The 12,175-nt window shown below is 36.2% G+C and overlaps 1 protein-coding gene across 2 annotated transcripts in view; it reads right to left on the reverse strand.

Moving 5' to 3' along the window:
• Positions 1-551: 551 nt before the first annotated feature.
• Positions 552-12,175, reverse strand: part of LOC126819028 (tubulin polyglutamylase ttll6) — a 35,916-nt gene continuing 24,292 nt past the window's right edge. Inside the window, exons 16-18 of one of the 2 annotated variants that reach the window (XM_056100605.1) lie at positions 8,506-8,916; positions 3,308-3,512; positions 552-1,004 (exon numbers count right to left, since the gene is read on the reverse strand). In XM_056100605.1, coding sequence (XP_055956580.1) covers positions 742-1,004; positions 3,308-3,512; positions 8,506-8,916 — 879 coding nt within the window. In that variant the 3' untranslated portion in view covers positions 552-741. The remainder of the gene's footprint in view (positions 1,005-3,307; positions 3,513-8,505; positions 8,917-12,175) is intronic. The other variant, XM_056100606.1, reaches the window with a different exon arrangement.

Raw genomic sequence — 12,175 nt, forward strand, 5'->3', positions numbered from 1 at the left:
AATCTTCTATCTACAATAATCCCCCCGAGAGAGCAACCATACACAAGTGGTCATGCTCATTCTAAATTTTTATAACATACCAGTACATGTTTTGTAATATCGTGGGAAATATTTACAAATGAGCTTCAAAATCTGGATTAGACCACAACAAATTCATTATTTGTTCTTCAGGAAAACATATTAAAATTTTTCTTCTTGAAAGAATTATTTAGCTTTTAGTTCAAATTTTTAGAATTTGAAATTCTAAACAAATCATTGATAATGAGACTCAAGTGACAATTTATTATCAAAATCTTGAAGAAACCTAAATGAAATTGGTTTAGCCTTAAAACTTAATATATTAAAGATGCATTATGTAAGAGCTAAATCTGACTATTGCAGATCTTTTTTTTGATCACAAATGTTATATATATCATTAATTAGACATTTATTCACATGCCAAGCCCATAATCAACACTCCAGATCACAGATTTAAACACGATTGTTAGTTAATAATTTAATTAAAAAATGGTTAATCAAGACTCTGTTTATTATCGTAACAAAGGTAGCAATGACAATCTAGACTACACTGTTTTTCAAACAGCAATAACTCCGCTCAGAATAAAATAATTTTACTGAAATTTTCAACATATTCCATTTTTATTATCTATTTTTTAACTAATATAGTGAGAACAATCAGGTTTTTATCGAAATCTTACATAATGTATCTTTAAAACTTCATTTATATTAATTTACGATAAATCAGCTGTAGACGAAGGCGTGATTTTCTCTCATTTCCATTTGTCTCAAGCGAAGATTGTTCGACGCCCCTCGAATACGCTGGGATTTTGTGGATCTGGTGGGGCTTTCATTGACGGAATGTTGTGACGAAATACGACTTAAAGCGCTGTGTGGAGACGAGAGATCTTGTCGTACCGCCAGATCTGGTCTCTGTACAACTGGTGCGGGAGCAGAAACAACGGATAAACCATGTGAGGCAAGATGTGGAGAAAATCGTGGTAACTCTGAAAGATTGAATGTAAAAAAAAAACATGTTATATAAGATTTACTAAATACCAAACAAACTGATACATCCTCCAAAATTGTTTGAATGTATCCAATAATGACTTCCGTTTAGAAATAACCTGATAATCAAGGGAAGGGAGAGAATCAACATTAGTCAGGTCATTCTGAGATACTAAGTGTTGCCATGTAGGGAACATTAAAAGTGGTAGGGAACTGGAGAGAGAGAGAGAGAGAGAAATGGGGTTTAACGTCCACTCGACACAAACTAGGTCATTTCGGGACTAACATTTGGTTTAATTTTATTTACATAATTCGCTTGCGCGTAGGGGTCTTTAGCAGTGGGAGGAAACCGGAGGACCCGGAGAAAACCCACGAGGTTGGACAGGCGACCCTACTCCTTGCCACGTACAACCGGGGATTCGAAACCACGCCAGTCGACTCAATGACAGACTTTATGATACAGCGCGCGCGCTAACCATTCAGCCATCCAACCCCCCGGGAACTGGAGAGGACCCGGAGACAACCCACGAGGTTAGGTAGAGGACTCTACTCCTTGTCATATATACGCAGGGATATGCCCAGAAAAATATTCATGCCGGGCGGTAATCTTCGGCTGAAAATTATTGGGTGTTTTTGATCGAAAATGCGCATTTTCACGAGTCCAGGGGTCAAAATTCACAACGGCACCTCGCCGTAGTATTTAGTGAAATTACCGTAGAAAATAAATAAGAACTACGGGCGGCATCTTTACCGTGGTAATTTATTTAAGAATATGACGACGGCAATTTGCCAATGTTGACACTGAAACCACCATTGTATACCTGCGTAATCCACGGCATAATCGAAAATAGGAATTTATTAATTATTGTTTTGTTTCTTTCCTCAGTTCTCGTGACTGTATTTTTCTATCGAAAACACAAGTCGGCATTCGTTCAGTCGTACCATGGAACGTATACGGTCCATTGTCGTCGTACGCCTACTCAAATGGTTGGAAGTCAGGTAGCACTAGCAGCCAATTTTGTAACAATTATGAATTTCACACTGACCATCTACGCATGTTTTCACCTGTTTGTCACTAGTTTATAGCATTATGAAGTATTTATATCTAAATAAATAAAACACGTATTCCCCCAAGTCATCTGACCTAATTCTACCGTAACGTCACATGCTGGTGAATGGAATGGAGATGCACACAGCTCGTTGACTGGTTTATTTAATCATTTAAAAAGTTCAAAACAATTTCCAGAAATAACGGCTATGAATAATTTACTGGAAAATATGATCAAATCAAATAATTAGGTCGGGAAAATATATCATATAAATTAATATAATATAATTTTTAGACGGAACGTTATAGAAAGAAATTCCAACGGCAAAGTATTCATTTACAACGCAAGTTTGGTACCATGATACTTATACTTGGTTGAATTTACGTGGATACGAATTATAGAATTGCACGAATCTATAAAAATAGTTTAAATAGCAAAAATAGTCATCTGCTAGTGCTATTTTTAAACAATAACGGTGCTGTAGGCTAGTTTAACCAGTCATGTTAGTTACATCGCACTGATGTGACCAGTTAAAAAGAGTCTAAATATCAGATAACTCTGCGCGTCAAATAAGAAATGGAAAGTAATATATTTCGTCGAAAACGAACGTTATATTTAGATGTCTATGATACGAGGTCAGTTTGACGCAAGTCAAAATAATTAATTCAATTTATGAGGTTAAAAGCAACAAATAAAAACGCTTTTACCAATTTAGATTATCTTTCTTTACAAGAAAATGGAGGTGGGCGGAAATCTGCGTCAAGATATTTTTGCCGGGCGGACAATATTCGTGCCGGGCGGTGCCGCCCGGTAATTGTAATAGTAGGCACATCCCTGTATACATATGCCTGAGATCGAATCCATGTTCACAGATTTGAAACTAATATGAAGGCAGTGGCGTTTCTCAAGGACTCTTCACCCGGCACCACAGACAAGAAAATGAAATAGGGTTTAACATCCTACTGAAAGACGTTTAGCATTCTCTAGACATTATCAAATATACAGGATACAATTCTACGGAATAAAATTACTGTTTATTACTGAGAGACATTAAAAGAGAGAGAGAAATGATGTTTAAAGTCTACTCGACACAAACTAGGTCATTTTGGGACTTACATGTGGTTCAATTTTATTTCTATAATTTGCTTGCGCGTAGGGGTCTTTTAGCCTACTCCTTATCACGTACAAACGGGAATTCCAAACCACGCAGTTAAAATTACTGTTTATTACTCAGGGACATTTCAAATAAATACCTGAATCTCGTTTACTATGAGCACTGACTACTCTATTTTTCTGTGTGGGTGTAACTAAATCATTTCTCCAATCATTGCTACTTTTAACTAATATATGACTCTTCTCCATCTCAGTATCTAAAAAATTACGATAATCTGGTTCCGGTACCACGGTTACAGGGCCACTTCTACCACTACCAACAGGTTTCTTCTGGAATTTACTTCTCTAAATAAAACAAATAAGTTAAATATTGGGTAATAAATGTGTACAGGTGTTAATAAATATACCTGAACAATAAATATATTTGTATATGATATGAAATACATAGTTTTATATATCTAAAGTTTGTAATTGTTATTTGATATATTTAAGCTATTAGCTATTTATATATTTAACTTTTCATGCAATTAGATATAGTTTAACTCATGCAATATACCTTACAATAGTTATATGTTTGATAGAAAACAGCAAGATAGTTAATGATATTATTATACAATACAATTATCATTATAATACAAAGCAACAATACCTGGATAAAGTCTAAGACATATCTAAATTTAAATCATAAAGTGAACAAGAGCATCGCTAACGCAGCAATATACGTCCACATTCCTGTTTTGTTTGATATGGTCCAGTTTGCATTGAGGGTCTGTGAAATAAAACTGGGTTGTAGGACTGCTATCAGTTTAACATTTCGTTCACATTAACAGAACACAATTTTTATTTTAAAACAATCGAAATGAAATGAAATGAAATGGAGTTTAACGTCCTACTGTTCTCCTCCTAACCTGGGCTAATGAAGACGGGTAAAACAATCGATGTCTTTATTCTAAAAGCATGACGTTTCGAATAGGTATGCAAAGTTTCAAAAGGATCTGTTAAGAATTGCGGCCTGTAGGCAAAACACAAGACACACAAACATTAGGCGTGGCTCTGTCCCAAGGGGTCGAGCATGCACCAAAAATAATAATAGAGGTCAGTCTTAGGATTAAGGAATAAGTATAAAAAAGTAGCCTTGGGCTATAAGGAATAAGTATAAAAAAGTTTTCAAGATGATCGATTAAGAAATGCGGTCTGCAAGAGACACACAGACATAAAAAAAAGAAAATGGGCGTAGCTCTGCCCCTGGGGGTTGGGTGTTCCTTAAGATAGAAGTAATGTGTATGCTAAGTTTCAAGGTGATAGGATAAGGAATGCGATCTGTAGATGACAAACAAATAAATAAATATAAGGAATGGGCGTGGCTTTGCCCCTGGCGGTCGGGCATGCACCAAAAACAATAGGGATCATCGTTAGGGTATAAGCAATTCATATGAAAATTTTTCAAGACGATTGATTAAGAATTGTGGCCTGTTAGTGATACACAGACATAAAAAGAAAAGAAAATGGGCATGGCTCTGCCCCTGGGGTTCGGGCATGCACCCCAAACGATAGGGATGTTCCTTAGGGTCCAAAGAATAAGTATGCATAGTTTCAAGATGATACGTTGAGAAATGTGGCCTGTAGACGACAAATACAAAAAATGGGCGTGGCTCTGCCCCTGGGGGTCGGGCATGCACCAAAAACAATAGGGATCTTCCTTGGGGTATAAGGAATAAGTATACCAAGTTTGAAGAAAATCCAGTAAGAATTGCGCCCTGTAGGCGACACAAAGACACACGAAAAGAAAATGGGCGTGGCTCTGCCCCTGGGGGTTGGGCATGCACCCCAAACGATAGGGATGTTCCTTAGGGTACAAAGAATGTGTATGCAAAGTTTCAAGATTATTAGTTAAGAAATGTGGCCTGTAGACGACAAACAAACAAATACTAGAAATGGGCGTGGCTCTGCCCCGGGGGGTCGGGCATGCACCAAAAACAATAGGGATCTTCCTTGGGGTATAAGGAATAAGTATACCAAGTTTGAAGAAAATCCATGAAGAATTGCGCCCTGTAGGCGAACCACAGACACACACACACACACACACACACACACACACACACACATACATACACACACACACACACACAGACAGGGGCGACGGCATAATACGTTCACATTATGAATGTGGACGTATAAAAATTCTCTCTTTTTAACCAATTCACAAGTGCATTATAGTTTGAAAAGACACATACAGAAACTTTCACACCAGTGCTAAATTTAGAAGAAGAAAGACACTGTAGTCTATTCCACTTAGACGCCATAACACATTAACTATACAATCTAGTTAAAATATAGATCTATGAATGTGGACGTATAAAAATTCTCTCTTTTTAACCAATTCACAAGTGCATTATAGTTTGAAAAGACACATACAGAAACTTTCACACCAGTGCTAAATTTAGAAGAAGAAAGACACTGTAGTCTATTCCACTTAGACGCCATAACACATTAACTATACAATCTAGTTAAAATATAGATCTATATTTTGTTTCGTTTTTTATACTTTCGATGGCCTAAACTACATGTAGATCTAACAAAATATAGTGGGAGTTCACGTTCTATGACGTCAGGTACCAAGCAAGCAACATTTGACCTGATTACGTCAGTCATTCGATTAACCAATTAGCGACCGCCATGTATTTTTTATCTACTTTTGCTTTGTTTTGATTTCTATTGCCGCTAATGTCTACCCACAGTCCTGCACAAAAAAGGTCAAACGCTCGATTCAACAGACCATTTGATTGGCTGACCCCTCATTTCAAGCAGAACACGAGTTAAATAACAATGCTTCCAGATCCAAGTGTAGTAAAGACAAGTAAAACGAAATTTTGAACTATAAAAACGAAACGAAATTGGATCTGTGTTTTAATCAGATTGCACTATATATGGTATAATTGTTGAATAAAATCTTTTGATGGGCCTCTTTTTAATCTGATTGAGAGAGAGAGAGAGAGAGAGAGAGATGGTGTTTAACATCCACTCGACACAAACTAGATCATTTTGGCACTAACATAAGGTTTAATTTTATTTCAATAACTTGCTTGTGCGTAGGGGTCTTTAGCAGTGTTAGGAAATCGGAGGACCCGGAGAAAACCCACGAGGTTGAATAACATATTAGCCATTGAATTCTAAGCTAGTCCTGGTCGTCATTACTGATGTTGGTATCATAACAAAGTAAGTCTCGATTATCCATTTTTACGTTAGATTATTCATCACAAAATGTATTCAAATTCAGTAAATATCGCAAGCTAGTGATGGCATCGAGAGTTGATTCAGGTCTGGATAAATAAATTAATGTCTAATTTCAGGCCCAAAGAAAGATCTGCAATAGGCAGATTTAGCTCTTGCATAATGCATGTTTAAATGATTTAATGTGAGTACATTTTTGCTTGGATTCAGCCGCATAAAGTAGACATTGGACAAAAAATACATGAAGATAAAAAATAATAATATAAGCTGATACATGTAGACGAGATAAAGACTACTCTAAGTTTACGTTTACTGAGAGTGAAAAGATGTTTTTGGACCAGGAACTGGTTCTTCTTCTTAGGGGAGACAATCTTCGAAAATAGTCAATTCAAGTACAATCAGGCCCGTAAATATGTATTTAATTCATTTTACTCCGGCATGGCCGCTATTCGTGCCGCAGAGACCCCGATCTGATTCCCGAAGTGCAGGGGTAAAGTTTAGATTCTCTCATATGTTAAACCCCGCAGACCCTAGAGATCTAGTACTGTGAAATACGTTGAACCTTCGAGACCTAGTACTGTGAAACATGTTAAACCCTGGAGACCCTTGAGACCTAGTACTGTTAAACATGTTAGACCTTGGAGATCCTTGAGACCTAGTACTGTTAAACATGTTATACCCTGGAGACCCTTGAGACCTAGTACTGTTAAACATGTTAGACCTTGGAGATCCTTGAGACCTAGTACTGTTAAACATGTTATACCCTGGAGACCCTTGAGACCTAGTACTGTTAAACATGTTAGACCCTGGAGATCTTTGAGACCTAGTACTGTGAAACATGTTAGACCCTTGAGACCTAGTACTGTTAAACATGTTAGACCCAATACTGCTAAACATGTTATACCCTGGAGACCCTTGAGACCTAGTACTGTTAACCATGTTAAACCCTGGAGACCCTTGAGACCTTGTACTGTTAAACATGTTAGACCTTGAAGATCCTTGAGACCTAGTACTGTTAAACATGTTAAACCCTGGAGACCCTTGAGACCTAGTACTGTTAAACATGTTAAACCCTGGAGACCCTTGAGACCTAGTACTGTTAAACATGTTAGACCTTGGAGATCCTTGACACCTAGTACTGTTAAACGTGTTAGACCCCGGAGACACTGGAGACCTAGTACTGTGAAATATGTTAAACCCTAGACATCCTTGAGACCGAGTACTGTTAAACATGTTAAACCCTGGAGATCCTTGAGACGTAGTACTGTGAAACATGTTAAACCCTGGAGATCCTTGAGACCTAGTACTGTGAAATATGTTAAACCCTGGAGATCCTTGAGACCTAGTACTGTTAAACATGTTAGACCTTGGAGATCCTTGAGACCTAGTACTGTTAAACATGTTAAACCCTAGAGATCCTTGAGACCTAGTACTGTTAAATATGTTAAACCTGGAGATCCTTGAGACCTAGTACTGTGAAATATGTTAAACCCTGGAGGTCCTTGAGACCTAGTACTGTTAAACATGTTAGACCCTGGAGATCTTTGAGACCTAGTACTGTGAAACATGTTAGACCCTTGAGACCTAGTACTGTTAAACATGTTAGACCCTGGAGACCCTTGAGACCTAGTACCGTTAAACATGTTAGACCCTGGAGATCCTTGAGACGTAGTACTGTGAAACATGTCAGATTCTGGAGATCCTAGTATTGTAAAACCTTGAGACTACAAGTTAGATCATGGAGATCCTAGTACTGTGAAACATATGAAACGTTAACTCGATCTAGCTATGCATTATGTATTCTGGTACATATAGTACTCTAAAATGTCATGAAATTTAACTATAATCCAACTTGGAATTTGATGGTTTGATTTTCATACTAAGGGTAAATTGGTGGGGGCTGTGGTTTGCAGGGAAGTAGATGGCAAATGGACACAGGCATCCATGGGGTAGAGGGTGGGGTGGTGATCCAATCACGGAAATGGACCCAGGCATCACCAAACCTCTGCACACCACTGAGTGGAGGAACTAAAAAAACACATCTACAGAAGTGAAACAATTAAAAAACTGCACATCTACGACTAATCTATACCTTTATACAACATACCTGTAGACTTAATGTCGAACGATCTATTAGGTTGGTCAGGTTACCTGTTTTATGCCATCGGGTGCTACCATTATTATACTGAGGGTTAGACGACAACTGATTTAATGACTGAGCATTTTGCCGATTTGAAGCGGAGAATGTAGAAATGGTAGGAAGTGGTATAGAGAATGGAAGAAAAGGGATGCTAGCATAATTACTATTAGATAATTTACTATAAGATTGTATAGCGGCGCCGAACGGCATGGTATTAGCGGGAACGGTATTAATAATGGATGTGGGAACGTTAGAATTGTTTTGTGTTAGACTGATGTTAGTCGTGCTATAGGGTAGAGAGGAACTAGTCGTGATAAAATGGCTGTGATGTGAATTAGAATCTAGCTGATTACTGTTGTGTGCAGATTCGTCACCACTCTGAAAAGTTTAAAAACCACAAAAGAAAAACAAAAGTAGATTGTATTGTGAATGATTTGTAAAAGAAGCTATATATTTTCAAAAGTGTTTTAAAGAGAAATACTGAAGTTATAAAATCTACGAGAAACCAGAAATCAAATTGAAAATAAAAACTACTAAAACAGAGACTAACCAAAACAAATCTGTTTTTACGAGATAAAAACTATAACATGGACCCTATAATCTAGGTAAAAGTCCATGACTACAACCACTCTATAAAAACTATACCATCAACCATATAAAAAATACAGGGACAAGGAATTCTAAAATGGAGTAAATCAATTCACTATGACTACCAAAAATATCTCCACAAATTTATCCAGAATGGTTAAACTAAACATTAGAAATAGAAAAACACTTAAAATAAACCTGATCTCTTCAATCAAAACTATTTTCTATTGTTAAAAACTACAAACGAAACGCATGTTAAAATTTTTTTTATAAAAAAGATCAAAATTAATTATAGAAGGCGTTAAAGTATGTAGCAATTTTTTTTTTTTTTAGTTTCGTTATAAGAAAGAATCACATGATTTCAACAGCATCCCACATAACATCATGATGTTAAATATATTTACGTAAAAGTTACGTAAAAATGGTTGGTCAGTTTACCATCATTTTGCTCATCTTTTTAATGTCATAAATATTTTTTAAAAAAATCAATGTTAATCATCAAAACGTTAAGAGTATGTAGAATTTGGGATTGAGCACGAAGCACATCATTTCAAACAGCACACTTCAGTTGAATTCAAGTTTTGCCATGAGTAAGATCACCGCAAACCACAATACCAGTACGCACCTCATTTAGACTGTTACTCTCAGGTAAAAAACTCTCGTTTTCCAAATCTTCACATTTATCTAAATCCATAGACAGCAGTTTATTCTCTTTGGCTGATGAATACGACAAGCGAACATTGGGGAAGTATGTGGCGATGTCTTTCTGACTTCGTGACAGACCTGAATATCCAGGTGAGCCACATTTTATGTTACGAAAGCTGCGTTCGTATTTCAATGTCACGCTATCGTTAGATAAAACATGATTATTGCCGAAATAACGATCCAACAACTTTTTATAATATTGCCGATCTTTGATCCGAATTGCAGGCGGTCTACCACTCAAGAAGGCTTCTCCCATTCTACTGGAAATATTACTTCGTTGATAAAAATCCTATACAAGGTGCGTAGAAAGGTTAAGAAAAGAGAAGAAAATAAAAATAACATAAATAAAGGATTAATATATCTAGTGTGCATGCATGATACTCTACTAGGAAAAGGTTGAAGAGTGTTTACAATACGAGGTAAGGCCACAATGGTACAGTGAGTTAGGCTCTAGAGATATCTGAATGACTACACACATTTTCGTGGTCAGCCCTGCAGCAATTAACCAGGTTTGAAAAATGTACAAAATTACCATGGTAACGGTCATCTCTTATTGTAAACACACAAAATCCTCTAAAAAGATATCATATAAAAGCTCTATATCTACTATAACAAGCGGTTGCATGCCCACATTTTACAAGAAGTGGACAGAGAACAAGCTAGAAAAGCGATTCTGAGTACAATCAGGGGCCATAATCCAGGAAGTTACGATCAGATATGTGCTAATATCACAAGGAACCAAGATCTTTGGGATGCAAACCTATAATTTAAGTTTTGTCAAAATAGGACAAAAAACAAAATGTGGGCATATAACAACTGTGGTCTATCAGTGTTTCCCATCCTGGTGGTCTGTGTCCAGGGGTGATCATGGGATTCAAAAAGGAGGTCCGTGAAACAAACAGACTAAATTTATATATTGGTTTAAAGCCTTCCACAACTCATGGGTAAAAACATGAATAGCAATCATCTAGTTGTATGTTTATGTAGCATGTATTTGATCAGACGAAGTGTGAATTGTATACAAACAGAAACTATGACGTTTTGTTTCCGACGACCAATGTTAGGAATTATCAGGAATGTATGTGAAAATGGGGTGCCACAGGCCCTAATTTTCCTAACATGGTTAACCTAACTGAATAGTCTAAAAATAAAGGGTTCTCAGAGGTTTGTCCCAAGGGGTCAGCGAGTAGAAAAGGTTGGGAACCACTGATTTATATAAAAGGCATGCATTAAATTATGTGTGTAATTGGGGTGCTGGTGAAGTTATTAAAAGTGCAGTAAATTAAACATAAAAACATTCAGATATTCAACTACATTTAAACATACAATATTATATATCATACATTATATATTTACTATGTCATTCAGTTATTTATCATACATTATATATTTACTATATCTATGGATCAGATACTCAACTAGTTCTTTAGCTAATGTCTATATATTTATCATACTTTATAAATTATATAAACTATGTAATTGAATTATTTATAATATATAATGGTAATAGATACATCGATGTATATTTCTGGGTCAGATACTCAACTCATTCTTTAGCTTATATCACACATTTCATTATATCAATCGTTTTATAGACATATAGTGAAGTATATCAATTTGTTAGATCCTCAATAGCTTATCTTTCTTACATCTTATTTCAAACATTTTATTTATTCGTTCCTTTATGGGGATTAATGTCACAAATCTTAAAACAACAATTTTAGTTTGGCCTGACGAAATGTTGGGCGCTAATAATGAACCACTACCTGACATATTTAACTTCGTGCAAGACAAAATGACTGACACCATTTGATTGATTAAACTGATATTTCAGAATAACAAATGACTGATATCTCAGAATAACAAATTACTGGCTGGATACTGATATATCAGAATAACAAATTACTGGCTGGATACTGATATATCAGAATAACAATACCTAAAAGTCATTCACTATTTTTGGTATTTAAGTTGTATCAAACTATGTCTAAAATATCTAAAACCTATTAATCTGTCTAGGTTTGTATTAAACCATGTCTAACCTTCACAAAGATCTTAGCTAAAGAAGGCATTGGAGTATCTGTAACAAAGAATCATTGCCAAAAGAGCCAGTCATCATTGAGATTCAGCTTATTAATAAAAATGGGAGGACCAAACACAGTAGTTCAAGTGTTTGATGGAACCTTATCAGGACTCTTTCCTTCAAACACAGTAGTTCAAGTGTTTGATGGAACCTTATCAGGACTTTTTCTTGCAAACACAGTAGTTAAAGTGTTGGATGGAACCTTATCAGGACTATTTCCTGCAAACACAGTAGTTAAAGTGTTGGATGGAACCTTATCAG

Source organism: Patella vulgata, chromosome 4, assembly GCF_932274485.2.
Source record: "Patella vulgata chromosome 4, xgPatVulg1.2, whole genome shotgun sequence".
In the NCBI taxonomy this organism is placed as follows: domain Eukaryota; kingdom Metazoa; phylum Mollusca; class Gastropoda; family Patellidae; genus Patella; species Patella vulgata.